Source organism: Mesoplodon mirus, assembly GCF_964341445.2.
Source record: "Mesoplodon mirus genome assembly, chromosome: 1".
In the NCBI taxonomy this organism is placed as follows: domain Eukaryota; kingdom Metazoa; phylum Chordata; class Mammalia; order Artiodactyla; family Ziphiidae; genus Mesoplodon; species Mesoplodon mirus.
The window spans coordinates 46,933,462-46,950,754 of NC_138976.1; the positions used below are offsets into that span (position 1 = coordinate 46,933,462).

Consider the following 17,293-nt stretch of genomic DNA (forward strand, 5'->3'; position numbering starts at 1 on the left):
ATTTATAATTGTTATATCTTCTTCTTGGATTGATCCCTTGATCATTATGTAGTGTCCTTCCTTGTCTCTTAATGTTATTTTAAAGTCTATTTTATCTGATATGAATATTGCTACTCCAGCTTACTTTTGATTTACATTTGCGTAGAATATCTTTTTCCATCCCCTCACTTTCAGTCTGTATGTGTCCCTAGGTCTGAAATGGGTCTCTTGTAGACAGCATATATATGGGTCTTGTTTTTGTATCCATTCAGTGAGCCTGTGTCTTTTGGTTGGAGCATTTAATCCATTCACATTTAAGGTAGTTATCGATACGTATGTTCTTATTACCATTTTCTTAACTGTTTTGGGTTTGTTTTTGTAGGTCCTTTTCTTCTCTTGTGTTTCTCACTTGGAGAAGTTCCTTTAGCATTTGTTGTAGAGCTGGTTTGGTGGTGCTGAATTCTCTTAGCTTGTGCTTGTCTGTAAAGCTTTTGATTTCTCCATCGAATCTGAATGAGATCCTTGCTGGGTAGAGTAATCTTGGTTGTAGGTTCTTCCCTTTCATCACTTTAAATATATCATGCCACTCCCTTCTGGCCTGTAGAGTTTCTGCTGAGAAATCAGCTGTTAACCTTATGGGAGTTCCCTTGTATGTTATTTGTCGTTTTTCCCTTGTTGCTTTTAATAATTTTTTTTTTACATCTTTATTGGAGTATAATTGCTTTACAATGGTGTGTTAGTTTCTGCTTTATAACAAAGTGAATCAGTTATACATATACATTGATTTCTTGTTTTTTAAGTTCATTGATATCTGCTCTAATTTTTATTGTTTCTTTTCTTCTGCTTATTTTGGATTTAATTTGCTGCTCCATTTCTAAAGCTATAAGCTTAGATTACTGATTTTATATCTTCTTTTCTAGTATATGCATTCAATTCTATGCATTTTCCTCAAAGCGCTGCTTTCAATGCATCCCACGAATTTTGATAAGGTGTGTTTTTATTTTTACTTAGTTCCAAATATTTTAAAATTTCTCTTGAGATTTCTTTGGCCCATGTGTTATTTAGAAATGCACTGTTTAATCTCCATGTATTTTGGGATTTTCCAGCTATCTAGTTATGGATTTCTGGTTTAATTCCATCGTGGTTTGAGAGCATACATTATATGATTTCGGTTTTTTAAAATTTGTTAGTGTGTTTTATGGTCCAGAATCTGGTGTATCTTGGTGTATGTTCCATGTGAGCGTAAGGTAAATGTGTATTTTGCCATTCTTGGATGAAGTAGTCTATAGATGTCAATTATATCCAGTTGACTGATGATGTTGTTGAGTTCAGGTATGTCCTTACTGATCTTCTGCCTGCTGGATCTGTCTATTTCTGATAGAGGGGTGTAAGTCTCCAACTATGTAGTGGATTTATCTATTTCTCCTTGCAGTTCTGTTAGTTTTTTACTCATGTATTTTAACGCTATGTTGTTAGGTACAGCCACATTAAGAATTGTTATTTTTCTTGGAGAACTAACCTCTTTATCACTATGTAACCCCCCTCCATCTTAGTTAGCATGGGCTACCATAACAGAGCACCATAGACTTGGTGACTTAACCAGCAGATATTTATTTTCTTACAGTTCTGAAGGCTGGAAATCTGAGGTCAGGGTGCAAGTGTGGTCAGTTTCTGGTAAGGCCTCTCTCTCTGCTTTGCAGGTGGCTGCCCTCTTGCTGTGTTCTCACAAGCCCTCTTCTTTGAGCATACTTAGAGAAAGAAGAAGAACGAGCTCTCTGGTGTCTCTTCTTAGAAGGACACTAATCCTATCATATCAGGGTCCTACCCTTATGGCCTCATTTAACCTACTTACCTCTTTATATGTCCTATCTCCAAATATGGTCATATTGGGGCTTAAGGGTTTCAACATATGAATTTTGAGGGGATACAATTCAATCCACAACACTCTGTTTGTCCACAATTCAATCCACAACACTCTTTTTGTCCCTGATAATTTTCTTTGCTCCAAAGTCTGAAATTAATATAGCTACTCCAGCTTTCTTTTTATTAGTTTAACATGGTATATCTTCCTCCAACTCTTTACTTTTTTTAAAAAAATTATTTATTTATGTATTTATTTTTGGCTGCATTGGATCTTTGTTGCTGCGTGTGGGCTTTCTCTAGTTGCAGCGAGCAGGGGCTACTCTTCATTGCGGTGTGCAGGCTTCTCACTGTGGTGGCTTCTCTTGTTGCAGAGCATGGGCTCTAGGTGCGCGGGCTTCAGTAGTTGTGACTCATGGGCTCTAGAGCATAGGCTCAGTAGTTGTGGCTCACAGGTTTAGTTGCGCCGCCGCCTGTGGGATCTTCCTGGACCAAAGATTGAACCCGTGTCCCCTGCATTGGCAGGCGGATTCTTAACTACTGCGCCACCAGGGAAGTCCCAAAGAGTTGTTTCTTAAGGTAGAATTCTAACTGATGAAAGTGGAATGAGAGAAGAAAAATGAATATTTAGTAACTACTAAAGAAATAATCAATTCAGGCAAGAATCATTGATGGATGCTAAAACTTTCATCACTGAGTTAAAATCATATTAATCAATAATTACATAATTAAGCTCACTTTTATCAAGCAAAGGGCTTTGCTAGGGCTCTGTTTGGAATGCCAAAAAGAAACCCATGTCTTTCCTAGATTTTAAATAGCCTAAGATCTAGTGGAGAAGATTTGTGTGCACAAATCATTACAACACAGAGAAGAAATTGATGACGTATCATAAAATGAAGAGGAAAAGTGAAAGCATCCCAGAAAGAATACTAGATGGAATGCACAACATGTCTGATGCAGTGTAGTAATAATTTTATATTGTCCCCCACATGCACGCCATCCCCCAACATCAGATGTTTTCAATGAGAAGAAAACAGGCTGCTAGTACTTGGGACTGATGAGTGAGGAGAGAGAGAGATGTTTCTGCAGGCAGTTGCTCCTTTGGTTTCCAAGGGAAACAGTGATAGAAGCTGCAACAGAAAAGGAGTAGGAAGGCTGTGGTTTAGCACAGATGGGTCATTCTTCTATCAGGTGCCTATACACAGGCAGCTACCTGGACTTCCTCAATAATGTGAGATTGTGAAGAATATTAAAGTGTTGGGGTATTGATAAGCAATATATTTTATTTTCTTTTTCTGGATTTCTTAGAAAAATCTTTATTCTTGGAATTTACTTCCCCCGTCATCCATCAGAGCCTGAATATATTGCACTCCCAGGGCCATAGTACAATTTTCTCTTCCACACATTTCACAAATACGAGTCACAGAGAGGGAAGAATGAAATTAGCCATCAGAGTCTGATTAAAATAGTACAAAAGAAAATAATAAATTTAACCATTCCTTATTCTGGCTGACTGGGAAAGCTTCCAGGATCTCTAGTCTAAGTCTCTATTTCAAAGTTGTATTGGAATCTGGTTTAGATTCCTGTCCTGTGATCCCATAATGGCTGTGAAGCTTCAGCCAGTGTCCTGCTAGGAGCTCAGGAGTGGTCTGGCAGGGAGAGCAGTCAACCAGGAATGGTTGGGACAAACTGGACCATGATGGAGTAGGCTTTCAACAGGCGGGCCATGAGTCTAAATTCAAGGGTCCAAAAAGGGCCTGTCCCACTTGGGCGCCCTCTTGTCTCCTGTTGCTAGTCGAAAGGTCTGGCTTTTAGGCACATGGCCTCTGCAAGATCTGGAGACAGGCAGGGAGGGGGTCACAAGCCCAGCAGAGCAAGTTCGGGTAAAGGACTGGGCTCTAGTTACCTCAGGGAAGAAGGATACACTTCCCCAAAGTAGAACCTCAGTCTTAGGGATTAGATAAGTAATTATTCATTAACTATATCAGATTATTTACTGAGTGCCTATTGTGTACCAGGCATTATATCCAAATTCTACTGCATGGCTATAGCTGGACACATCGGTCTACAATGGGCTTGTGGCTTAAAATCAATTGACATGTACACACTGCTATATTCAAAACAGATAACCAACAAGGACCTACTGTGTAGCACAGGGAACTCTGCTCAATACTCTATAATAACCTAAATAGGAAAAGAATTTGAAAAAGACTCGACATTGGGTTGGCCAAAAGGTTCATTCATTTTTTTCCGTAAGATGGCTCTAGTAGCACTTAGTTGTCTTTAACTTCATTCGAAACAGTTTTGTTAGATTGTATGTGACAGCTATCATATCAGCGTGCATTGAAAAAAAGACTTATCAAAATTGATGAATTTTTGTATAGCCATTTTAATATTGAAGATGGAAGAAAAAAGAAACATTTTCAGCATATTATGCTTTATTATTTCAAGAAAGGTAAAAACACAACTGAAACACTAAAAAAGTTTTGTGTGGTGTATGGAGAAGGTGCTGTGACTGACTGAACATGTCAAAAGTGGTTTGCGAAGTTTCGTGCTGGAGATTTCTTGCTGGATGGTGCTCCACAGTCAGGTAGACCAGTTGAAGTTGATAGCAATCAAATCGAGACATTAATTGAGAACAATCAATGTTATGCCATGCGGGAGATAGACAACATACTCAAAATAGCCAAATCAAGCGTTGAAAATCATTTGTACTGCTTGATTATGTGAATCGCTTTGACGTTTGGGTTCCACATAAGTGAAAAAAACCTTCTTGACCTTATCTCCGCATGCGATTCTCTACTTAAACGTAATGAAAACATTCTGTTTTTAAATCAAATTGCGATGGGCGATGAACAGTGGATACTGTACAATAATGTGGGTCAGAAGAGATCGTGGGGGAAGTGAAATGAACCACCACCAACCACACCAAAGGCCGGTCTTCATCCAAAGAAGGTGATGTTGTGTATATGGTGGGATTGGAAGGGAGTCCTCTATTTTGAGCTCCTTCCAGAAAACCAAACGATTAATTCCAACAAGTAGTGCTCCCAATTAGACCAACTGAAAGCGACAATCGACGAAAAGCATCCAGAATTAGTCAACAGAAAATACATAATCTACCATCAGGATAACGCAAGACCACATGTTTCTTTGATGACCAGGCAAAAACTGTTACGGCTTGGCTGGGAAGTTCTGAGTCATCCGCCATGTTCACCAGACATTGCACCTTCAGATTTCCATTTATTTTGGTCTTTGCAAAATTCTCTTAATGGAAAAAATTTCAATTCCCTGGAAGACTATAAAAGGCACCTGGACCAGTGCTTTGCTCAAAAAGATAAAAAGTTTTGGGAAGATGGAATTATGAAGTTGCCTGAAAAATGGCAGATGGTAGTGGAACAGAAGTGAATACATTGTTCAATAAAGTTCTTGGCGAAAATGAAAAATGTATCTTATTCTTACTTAAAAACCTAAGGCACTTTTTGGCCAACCCAATACATGCATATGTATAACTGAATAACTTTGCTGTACACCTGAAACTAACACAACATTGTAAATCAACTATACTCCAATATAAAATAAAAATTTTTAAAAATGAGTGTACTGACAAGGGAAAAGAAAAAAACAATTGAAAGAACATGTAGTGGTGAGGAAGCAACCAGGGACTAGCATCATTGGCATCACCTGAGAATTTCTCAGAACTGTAAATTCCACTGAATAAGAAACTCTGGGGCAGGTCCCGGCAATCTGGATTTTAACAAGCCATGCAGGTGACTCTGATGTATGCTAGAGTTTGAGAACCACTGGCCTACCTTGATGGTATTTGCTCAGGTCATTTTTGTTTGTTTTTAATTTTTGTTAACATCTTTATTAGAGTATAATTGCTTTACAATGGTGTGTTAGTTTCTGCAAAGTCAATCAGCTATACATATACATATATCCCCATATCTCCTCCGTCTTGCATCTCCCTCCCACCCACCCTATCCCACCCCTCTAGTTGGACACAAAGCACCATTTGCTCAGGTCTTGGTTGAAGGTGAGAATGCTGGTTCAAGGTCTTCTGGGGTGGGAATAGGGAAGGCTGGGATTACAATTTCCCATGGGTTGCTGGTTCTGTAACACTACTTCTGTATCATAAAGCTTCTTAGAACTCTTATCAAAACTCCTCACCAGTTTCTGGTATCTAAGACCAATTCAATTTTGGAGCTGAAGGCAGGACCTGGCAACCCTCATTGGGCAAACCTGGGGACCTGGAAAGTTAACATCTGGAGGTAAAATATGTCCAGCAGATACATCTTTGCCCTGATTACCCAAATTTTCCCTGTGGAGGGAAGCACAGTTTACTGGGGAGACTGCTCGTGGGTAAAGGGCAAGGGCCAAGAAAATGAGGGTAATTTTGGGGGTTATGTAACTTGCCCCTCTTTCCTTTGACCCTTCGTTCTTTCTGATTTCTGGAAATTTGGCTTCTTAGTCAGGATTAGTGCTTCAAGATTTAGGAATTAGGGCAAGATTTCACAAAGTATGTTTCACTGAATGCTAGTCCCGAGGGAAGCCCCAGGGGAATGCTGCATACTGAGTCCCCTTCTTGGATGTCACAGAGCACGTGAGTAAATGGCTTTATGGAATCCTACATTCATTCATTCAATAAGTACTGATTTAGTGCCCACTCTGGACTAGGTCCTATTCTAAGTGTTAGGGATACAGACAGTAAAGAATATGTTTATCTTGGTTTAACCCAGCAATTCCCAATCTGTCTGACTATTATCAAAACCTTTTTTTCTGTAACATGTATTCACCTCTCAAGGAACTAACATTCAATGGGACACTCGTTGAGAATGATAGATGTATCTGTGCTGGGAGGTACAAAGGACCTGAGTTCCAGGCAGATGAAGTAAGAGGAAAATTAGGGACATTTGGAGCCACAGAAAATTTTGATCATAGAGATGTAAATCTGGTTAACGTCATGATTATTGTTGGCTTGTCCACGATGAAAAAAATTTTCCCATGTATCAATCTGTCTAAAATAATAATAAGTATCACAGAGATGGTGATCTTAGAAGCTGGGTTTATATCAGATATTTTTGTTTAAGAGCTCCAAGTTATTTTAGTCCATGCAACAGCGAAACAACAGTTTGGAAATGGGGACTGCTTAGTCTGATTAGTCATTTGTCCCCGAGTGGAAAGGAACCTCACCCTTTAATAGCAACCAAACCAAATAGTTGCTTGTTGAATTAATTCTTCTTACAGGTAGAATTCAGTTAAACCTGTAAGCTCTAGTCAAGGTGAGTCTAATCTTCCTTCCTTATGTTGTGCTGGAGACAAGCAGGCTGGCCAGGGATTCTTTCTCTGTGAAATAAGAAGCTGATCTCTAAGCTTTCTTCCATCTCTGACAGTCCAGCATGAGGGTCTCTGGGGCCAGCAAAACCTTAATGTAGGGGAGGAGAATCTCAACCCATGACCTGTCCTTCCCCACCTGGCCCCCTCTCCAACCATCTGGTGATCCTTTGCATTTCTCCAAACAAACGTGTATCATTCTCTTTGTCCCCTCTCGGTCTTCATATATACTGTTTTCTTGTCTCAGAACACTCTTTCCCTCTTTTCTTTAGTCAGCTACCTCCTACTCATTCTTCAGGTCTCATGTCAGACATTTTCCCTCTATGATCTGTGATATTGTGATTTCTGTCACAGAGCTCCTAAAACCCTTGGAATTTCCTAAGTGAGCACCATAAAGATGTCTTTCATTAAGTTAATGAAGTGACTTTTGGAAAGCTCCTAGGTCACCTAAGGATGGTGGCTGGTTGCCAGGGGAGCCAATCATGTGATTAGGGGGTTAGAACTTTAGTCCCACCCCTCTGACCTCTGGGGAGGGGAGAGGGAGAGGGGCTGGAGGTTGAGTTCAATCACCAATGGCTAATAATTTAATTAATCATGCCTAAGTGATGAAGCCTCCATAAAACCCCAAAAGGATGGGAATTGGAGAGCTTCCAGGTTGGTGAACATGTGGAGGTCTGGGAGAGTGGTACTCTCTGAGAGATCATAGAAGCTCCAAATCCTTTCCCCGTATTTTGCCCTATGCATCTCTTCCATCTGACTGTTCCTGAGTAATATCCTCTTATAATAAGCCAGTGATCTACTAAGTAAAATGTTTCTCTGAATTCTGTGAGCCTCTCTAGCAAATTAATTGAACCCAAGAGGGGGTCCTTGGAACCTCCAATCTGTAGCAGCTTGATCAGAAGGACAAGTGACAACCTGGGCTGGTTTCTGACATCTGAAGTGGAAGCAGGGGCAGTCTTCTAGGACTGAGCCCTTAACCTGTGGTATCTGATGCTGTCTCTGGGTAGATACTGTCAGAATTGAGTTGAGTTTTAGGACACCTAGCTGATACTGGAGAATTGCTTGGATATATGAGGACCCCGTCACACACACACGTACACATTGGAATGGGATGTAGGATCATTTTAGACATCTTTTTTGCTCACTACCTTCCCCAATAAGGTGAGGGTTAGGTGTGCCTGCCAAGTGCTGCTGTAACAGCCTTATCTCAGCCCTTGACACCATCACTGTGCTCACCAGCCCTCTTGCTAGGCCGAGAGTGTCATGAAGACAGGAGCTTGGTCAGTTCTGTTCACTGCTGCATCCCAGGCCCAGCACAGAGCCCGACTCATACCTACCCCTTAACTAGGACTTGTTGAGTGAAGGAATGGATGCTGGGCTGGCTTGTGGAAGGGGGAGATGGGGAGGACAGAGACCAGGCAAGGCTGACAAGAGCTAGGACCTCCATAGGGCCATGTTGCCCATTGCCCCTAAATGTGTTTGCTGTTGGCCTCTATTCTGATGCTTGGAGAATGAGAGGTGAGCTTTGGAGGGACCTCAGGCTTGTTGGGGGAGTGGCAGTTCTGGGCTGTATATTTTTGCTACCTGAAGGATGAGAGCCCGCTTTGGGGAAATCCTATCTGGGAGGAGAAGTGAGCCCAGCCCTGTTCCTTGCCTGTCTTTGCCTCAGCTGAGCACATGTTGTTGGGCTCTTAGTCCTGGCCTTGGTATAACTGCTCGCATCTGAAATCCCATTCTTCTTTCAGTGGGACATGTTGACTGAATTTACAAATTTAAAATTATTTAATTTTACTATCTTTACATTTCTAATACTTTGGCTAATAGCATTCACTTGATGCTCCTTTAACTTCCTAGTTTATATTATACTTGTTTGTCTATTATTGGGTAATTTTTAAACTAATTTGTTCTTATTTATTGGATACTATTTTATATTCCTTTTAACTCAGCCCAGCAGGATATTTTTAGCTAAATTTGGCCCTTATTGGAATACACTCTTAAGTGTATTTCTTTTCTTAGCCATTTAAAAAATGTATCAAAATTCGCTCACCTTTTCCTTTTACTCTTTTTGTTTTTAAAATATTTCTGTTTGGTGTATCCTCTAGTGCATTTTCTAGCATTTATGACTGTTAGAGATGAGAAGCGGTGATGTCAGGGGATGGAGGGGGTGAATGCCTCAGCAGTGATGGGCTTAATCAGGGACTGTTGGCCCTTCTCCCTGTGCTGACAATTCCATAGCCATGCTCTCCCTTTGCTGCCCCCTTCCCCACTCATATTCAAAGGAGGTCCTTCTTGCCATTGTTAAAGGAGACCTGATGTTCACGCGGTCAAGAAAAAGAGTATCTCAAATTAAATCCCACTTTTAGCCAGTCAGATACTTTGGGAAATTCACAGGACAAATTGTGTGGGTCAGAAGTTACTAAGACTGGCCTCAAATACTGCTCAGGGGAACTGCTGAACAATGCCATCATCTTGCTCCAGAATAAGCCAGGGCTTCTCTAAACCACCAACCATAGTCTCTGAGCATCTCACAGCCTTTACAAAGAATGGAAGCTTCAGAAGAGGTGAGGGTGAGGGTCCTCAACTTGGCATCTTGAGACTGACCAAGAGAATGCCCAGGTGGCCTTGAAGGTCCTGTTAAGAATTATTGGATGGAAGCATAATAGCAAGACAATAGTCAAAGCTGGAATTATTTTTTGTTGACCTACTTACAGGATTACCCCAAGTACATTGATTCACCTTCTTTCTGGTCAGGAATTCAAAAGCTCAGTTGTCAAGTGCTCTTGGGACCACCGGTTCTTGTCACATGTGCAGTACGGCCCATGACTCACAGAAGAAGTCAGGCAGTGAAGAGTCAGGTCAGCCATGGACGGAGGAGAAGCTGTTCCGGAAAGGTTTATCTCTTTCTTCTCCTTGTTATGTAAGGTGTGGTTTCCCCAGAGAAACAATATGCTAAATAAAAGTTAGGGTCCCAACCCACAGAAGCTTATTTTAACCCACATTGTTGCTGACTATATTCAATTTGATTTAATTCAAATCAACAAGGTAGAGTTGTTTCTTTTTTCCTGCTAGAAAGGGGAAGTAGGCTTTGAGAGTGACCCAAATGTTGCAATTGAGAGTTTTCACTGAGCAAGGCAGAGTGTGTATGTGCCCTGGGGTGGGGGGAGTGGAGTGGAAAGATGAATAAAATGTGGCTCCTGCCCTCAAAAAGCTTACACTGTAGTTGGAGAGACAAACACATACTCAAATAATATGCACAATGATAAATGGTGGAGATGTTGTCAGACCAGAGAATAATAGAAGTGTTAGTTCTGAGTGGGAAAATCTAAACGATTGTGGAAGATGTGGCAGCTGCCCCTTGAAGGATGTTAGGGCATTAAGCAGCAGAGGGGCCAAGACAGGGTGGGCATCTGAGGCAGAGAAGATTGTTGGGGCGAAGGTTCAGGGTGGTCAGCCACAGGGCAGAGTCAGGGAACAGCCAAAGAGATCTGCTGTGGAGGGTGGGAGGTTAGGATGGAAGAGCACAGGGCCAGGTGGGCCTTTGTGAGTTGGTGTAATCACTTACAATGAAGTAGTTGTCCATACTTTTCATGTTGAATTACAGGCAGGTAATTTTCAAAAGCCTAATTCTTCTAAACAGATGTGGTCTTGTCTCAGACTAGAGTTGTCTCACATTCAATAGTTCATTACCATGAAAAATAAGAAAGTGATTAATTGCATAATATTTGTTATATTTAACTTTCTAAGGATAGATTTGTCAAAGAGCAGCACAAGAGATGTTTTAATAGATTTATGTCCTTCTGTAACTCTGTACCCTATTTTGGATAAAGCACACTAAGCCTCGTTCTGTCATCGAGGATACCAAGACTGCAGGCTCTATCATGGGGTCAGGAGGAGGAATAAAGGGAAAAATAAAGGATCTCTGACAAGGGTCAGGCCCAAGAATAACTTGCCAAAGACCATGGAGATCTAATATCAGTGCCCAGCTATTTGTGTATTTGGACAGCATCATGCATAAACTTCTTTTGTTGTGGGGTGTCCATGCAGTGAGGGACCCTGCAGGCAGTAAGAAATCAAAGACATGATCTCTAGCTCAGTGATGTTTACATGATTTTATGTTATCTGGACAAGAGGCTAAATGGAATTCAATCCTTTATTGAGATATTTGGATGAACCAAGCATTTATCCACATCTCCAACTTCAGTTTAATTTTTCCAGTGAGGAACTGAAACATAGAAAACTCATGGATAGAGTGTATTGAATTCCTGAAATTCAGTTCATTTGAAAGTCACTAATAGGTAACAATATACATACATATTAAATATATTATAAAATATATGATGAGATACTTTAAGAAAATGCTTTTGAAATATTACAAAGTAATTATTATTGTCTACATCTACATCTGTTTTTCATTTTGCTTATTCAACATTATGCTCTTGAAGATTGACACCACTGTAATCTGATTTTGAGTTACAAACGAGTAGTATCTTAACTGGGGAAATGTCTCATCTTACTCTTAAAAATACTGGCTGTGTCTCATCTCACTCTTAAAAACACTGGCTTTGGTCCTGATGTGGGACCTTTTGAAGAAGCATCATTTTGTTTCTTAGCCTATGTCTTGCATCTATCTGAGTGAAGAAAAAACCAACAATTTGAGCATTTGATCCATTTACACATTTCTGCCTCCTCACTCTCATCTATAAGGAGACAGCTTTTCAAAAGTACATTTTCACCTCTATGGGCAAATGACAAATAGTGTAGCTGTGTTACCAACAATAGAAAAAAGAAAAAAACAATGAAACCATCTATAACACTCGATATTTGGCTAGCAGTAAGGAACAGCATGATAAATTATGGTACTTCACTAAAATGGCATATTACACAATTGTTAAGTGATAATTAGGAACGCTGCATAGAAACATGAAAACATATTTAGGATATAATTAAAAGAGAAAAGAAAAAAAGCGTGTTTATAATATGTAAGGTGGGGGAGGCCTGGAAGATATATCAATACTAAAATGGAAATATAGTAGTTCTGTTAGGATAGTGGGACTGTGTATTTTCAAAAACATTTTCTTTAATGTTATAAAATACTAGTAAAGCAGCAAATTCACCAAATAAATGATGCTGTAGATACAGGAAGGAGATACTAATAAATAAGTAGAGGTTGGAGATAACACAAGGGAAAAATATTTCAAAGAATGGATCTTCCTTCTCTACATTTGCCAGCCCCATGGCTATTAAGATCCAAACTATTGAAAACATTGTCAAAGGAGCTGGTTAGTAGGGCTTGGAAGAGAGCCTGAACTTGACTGTATCTGGATTTTGTTTGCCATGATTGCAGTGGAAACTAAATTTTGAAACAGTTGTTTAAATAAGCTCCAGCTTAGCTATCTTGGCTACATTCACACTTTGGAATCAAGAAACAGTTTGGAAAAAGAATACCATGTGCAATATAAATAGGAATATAGAGCAAGAGAAATTCAGTAGAGAAGACTTCAAAAATAAAATGCCTATTTAAAATCAAGTTGAAATGACTAATTGGATTAACAGAAAATAAAAAATAACCAATACTGAGTTAAATTTATATCTGTCTGAATGCTCTTAAAGGATACCAGGAACAATACTCATGTCGGTTCTGTTCATGTTAACCATTTGCTTACACTGTTGATTGGAATGAACTGCTTGCTCTGCTTTCCTCTAAAGAGCTCAGACCCCTTTCTCCTCTCTTCCACCTCTGTTCAAAAGAATGACAGTTTTACCCTGAATAGCACTTAACAAGTGTTGATGTGGGGCACTAGGCTACCTTGCTTCGTGTTAGGTGGGGGTGGCTTAATATAAGATGTTAAGAAAAATTCACACACACAATCACAGTTTATTTTTTCCAGTCAAAGTTAAGCCTCCCAGCTCAGCACTTGCACACCATTATGTTAGCACTGCAGAAAATTCCCTCAAATGCATACTTAGATACTTTAAGGATCTTAAGTAGGTAGATGGAAGAAGAAACTTAAAGTTTCTTCTGAAATAGGACTTGAAAATGTGATAAAATACCTTATCTCTCTAAACTAGTAGTTGACTTTGGATTTGGAAATTGGAGTGTGTGTGTGTATGGTATCAAGGAGTTTGAACTGAAGAAATCAGAAAGTAACTTTTCCAAACCCCAAACCATACCTGACACTACAACCATCTCTTTTCAGACCCTGAGTAGAATTTGCTGAGTCTGCATGAACATCTCTCTCTGATGTCTTGCTATCTCCTCACCTCTAAAGATGTCCACAAGTGACAAATTAGAGAAGATTTTTATTCCTGAGAGTTATCCAATATTTTTTACCTTCGTAGAAACATGATTTCCATCTTTCAAAATGCAGTAGAATTATTAAGAGGTATTGTGATTTTAGGAAACTATTTTCCCTCCATTCCAAATCCAAAGTAAATTACATTTAGTGCAAGGGTATGTATTTGATTATTTGGGGTATACCAATATTGAAAATTTTCTTCTTAAAAATATTTCGCCCTTAACATCTTCATTTTATTCCCAGAAGTATATTTTGTTGAATAAATAATATTTGGTAATAAAACAAATCCGCTTTCATACATCTACAAAATTCTTTTGAATATCAACAAGAATTCAATCCATGTTGCATAATTGTTATTATGAATTGCATAACATTGGCATGCATTTTGCTGTAATTCATTTTCTGGCAAAACATAAAGTGCCTTTGACATAATGCCATAGAATATTCAAACTGGGAATGAATGATAGAAATAATCTGGTGTCAGTCAGTCCCACTTTTCCCATCTCAGGGACTGAGGTGCAAGAAGGTAAAATTTGCTCAGGATCACACATCTCATTTTCCAACACTTAAGTCATACTAAAATAAATTACAGTTTTGATGTTGAATTTGATTAGAAAATTGTGATTTTTAAGGGCACAATTCTTAAGACAGAATAAATGCCACACTTAAGGAATTGAAGAGTTGGATCTGAAACACACAAAAGAGGTATGCCCAAAAATTTTGTGCTCAATTCCCCTTTTGGGAGAAAGTGGCTGAAACTATGCAATCATTAAAAATAAATCATTCTTTGAAGGATGCAAAGTTATCCTGATCTTCAAAATGAAATATACCACCATTTCTATATATAATTTAATTTTTCTCTTCAACAGGGATCAAATGGTATTTTGGTTGATTGCCAGTGAGCAAATGACATAGGAAATACATTTTAGGATCCCATTGTGATTTTTTTTTCTCAGCAGCAAAAAATTAAATAAAACAGACCTTTGTCATGTAATGTTCACTGATCAGGTGAACATAATAAAAACTGGGCTTTAGTTAAATCTAGTGGATTAACTCTTGTTTCATTGGCATTTACAGTCTTTGGGAGTGTTGAACAAGTGTACAAATAATGACATTTTCAGAAATTTAACCATTGCATTTCATGTAAATTCTGCATAAAGTTCAAGACTAATTGTATTGACATCACAGTCTTCAAATTTTAAAAGGCATATAGGAATAGTAATAACATCTCCCAGAAACGTTAAAGACACATATATATATGTAAAATCCATTTTGACTTGATGAAAACAAATTCTAATCTATGAAAATATTACAGCAAGTCATATTGCACCTGATGAGGAAATTATACATGAATGATAATAAATGCTAAAGAACACTTCAGATAAAGACCCAGTAAGTCAAATTAAATGAAGAGTTTCAGAAGTAACATAACCATCTAAAAATGTTAGTTTTTCACACAACTGGTCACACTTATTTTGCTTTACTTAAAATCCCTGGTCTTGTCTGAAGATAATACCATAAAACTCAATTACATAATTCAACTGTCTTTAACTCCCCTTTCTCCAGTAGCCATTGCACCTTAGGAGGTTTGTAGCTATTCTATCTTAATTTTTTTTTTTTTCAGCAAATACTAAGTGTGAAAAGCTTCACCAGACGAAAATCATTTCATACAATGAAGCACTGAATTGTTTTTTCATTCAGTTTCTTTAGACTGAAAGCAGCTCAGTTTCCCTATGAATAGTCCACGTATCATTTCATGCCTGGTATCTGCAGCCCACTCTAGATTTATCTTGCTTTCAGCAGGTACTCGGTAGCACTTTCTGGGTTATTTTAAAAAACATCCAACATGGTTTAAATTGTTTAAAAGCAGTTGGAACTGTTTCCTTTCCTACCCACTGCCTCTTCAATTGTCCTTAACCTTCATCATCCTTCCCTAAAATGTGTCCCCAACATGCCTATTTACATGGCTCTCAGGCACCGGAGGCTTGCACACCCATCACATACCAGGTCAGTTTCTAACAGTGTGAAGGCTGTTGGAGCAGGGCAGTTTCCTTCCATTGAGAGCTGAGTATGGTCATATTGCTTTCAGCGCAGCGACCCTTGTATGCAAAGCTTAGACTATCGTCTCATGGTCCCATATGCCTTGGCTTTGATTGATGTAACAACAGTATCTCTCATAGGGGCTGTTCAGCTTGTAGGAGCAAACGATGATACTGTCCTGGGGCACAAAGAAGATGCTGTCCTCAGGCTCAGGGCACTCAGACCTGTCCCAGGCTGAGCACTTGGCATCCAACGCACTGTAGATGAGGGGACTGCCTGAGGGACAGTAGCCATCCAGGTATCTGGATGGCTTCTCCTGATGCCCGCTCTGGACCCGGCTCTGGCATTCTCCTTCCTCCGCGGGTGTGGGGGTGGTGATGGAGCTGGCCATAGGCACCTCGCCCTGCCCTTGGAGGGGGGGCTTCCCCCTGAGGCCCACCTTCTTTGCCAGCTCATCGGAGCTCCCCTTGCCCGACTCCAGATCTGAAGGGGTCCTCAGCAGTTCCACCACCTCCTTGTCCTTGGGTTTCCGGAAGCAGGGCAACTTGCGGACCCATAGCAGCTCATTCTCGGGCCACTTGGTGCATCCCTCAGTTTTCCTGGCCAGGGCAATGGCTGCAATGCCTGGGAGGCAGATGGCTGGCCCTATGGCCAGGAGGGGGATGTTTCCCAGAGTCTCTCCTTTCATCCCAGAGACAGTGAACATGAAGCCAAAGACCAGGAAGACACTCACCAGGGCCACAACCAGCCCAGTCCTCGGGTTAATGTCATCAGGCCGCATCTTTCACTCCATCCAGGTTGGGGACTGCCTGCTAGCCAGGGAGCAATGTTCCTCCCTACTGTCAGAGGAAAACGCACTGGGTTAAAAACAAAACAAAACAAAACAAAACAAAAAAGCACCCAAGTCCATTTCCCAACCACCAACTATCTCTCTTACTCTTTGTGTCTGACACTCTACTGTCTGTCATTCTTGGTCTCTGTTTCTCCCTCTATTTCTGTTGCTCTCTCTCTTTCTCTGTTTATCTATCTCCTTCTTACTATTGCAACCCCTGCCTCTCTCTCATATAGTCATCCGCAGACTGGGGTCACCGCGGTACCTGAGGTTTCCTGCCGTCTCCCGGGAGCGGGGAAAAACACCAGTTTGAGTCTCCTTAGAAACCTCCACAGCAGCTGTTTCCTCGGCTCTCTCCCTTGTTTCTGGAAGGAAAGCCTGGTTTTCCAACTGACTCTGCATCCAGGAGGTGGGACGTAGGAGCTTGTCTTTCCCAGCAGTGCCCGTCGGTCTCCAGGGCTTTGGGAGCTGAGTGGCGGCTCAGGCCAGCACCCAGCTCTGCGCCCAGAGCGCCGGGTGCTGGAGGGAGGAAGGACTTAGTCTGGGAAAGAGGGAAAGCGGCGCGCGAGTCTGGCCTCGTTACATCACTTTCAGAGCAAGCTCAGAAACAAAGAAGGACGCGCGGGGGCGCGAGGGGGCTAAACCCAGGGGAGAGGCCAGCCGGACAGAAGAGGCTGCCCAGGGTCCAGTCGGGGTGCTTGGAGCAGCCAGAGTTCGTCCCGCCGCTGCCCGTGAGGGCTGAGTAAGGCGGCTGGACATGCTCCGTGCCTGGGAGGGTCCGGGGTGCGAGGCTGCCGCGTGCCGGAGACTGGAACTCGGGCCGGTTTGCCCACGGGACAGCCTGGGCTCCGAGTCCGCGGTCCGAGGCCCAGAGGTGCCAGCTGGAGATGTCCCCCGGGGACCTGGATCCTTCTCCAGTTACAGATCTGGGTGACCCGATCCGACCTATGGCAGC

General features: G+C 40.9%; 1 protein-coding gene across 1 annotated transcript; it reads right to left on the reverse strand.

Moving 5' to 3' along the window:
* Positions 1–15,579: 15,579 nt before the first annotated feature.
* TMEM215 (transmembrane protein 215) lies at positions 15,580–16,739 on the reverse strand (the record flags this gene model as incomplete). Its single annotated transcript, XM_082616574.1, has 1 exon — positions 15,580–16,739. Exon 1 carries the CDS (start codon positions 16,285–16,287, stop codon positions 15,580–15,582), a length of 708 nt encoding a protein of 235 aa, XP_082472700.1. The 5' UTR covers positions 16,288–16,739.
* Positions 16,740–17,293: the final 554 nt, after the last annotated feature.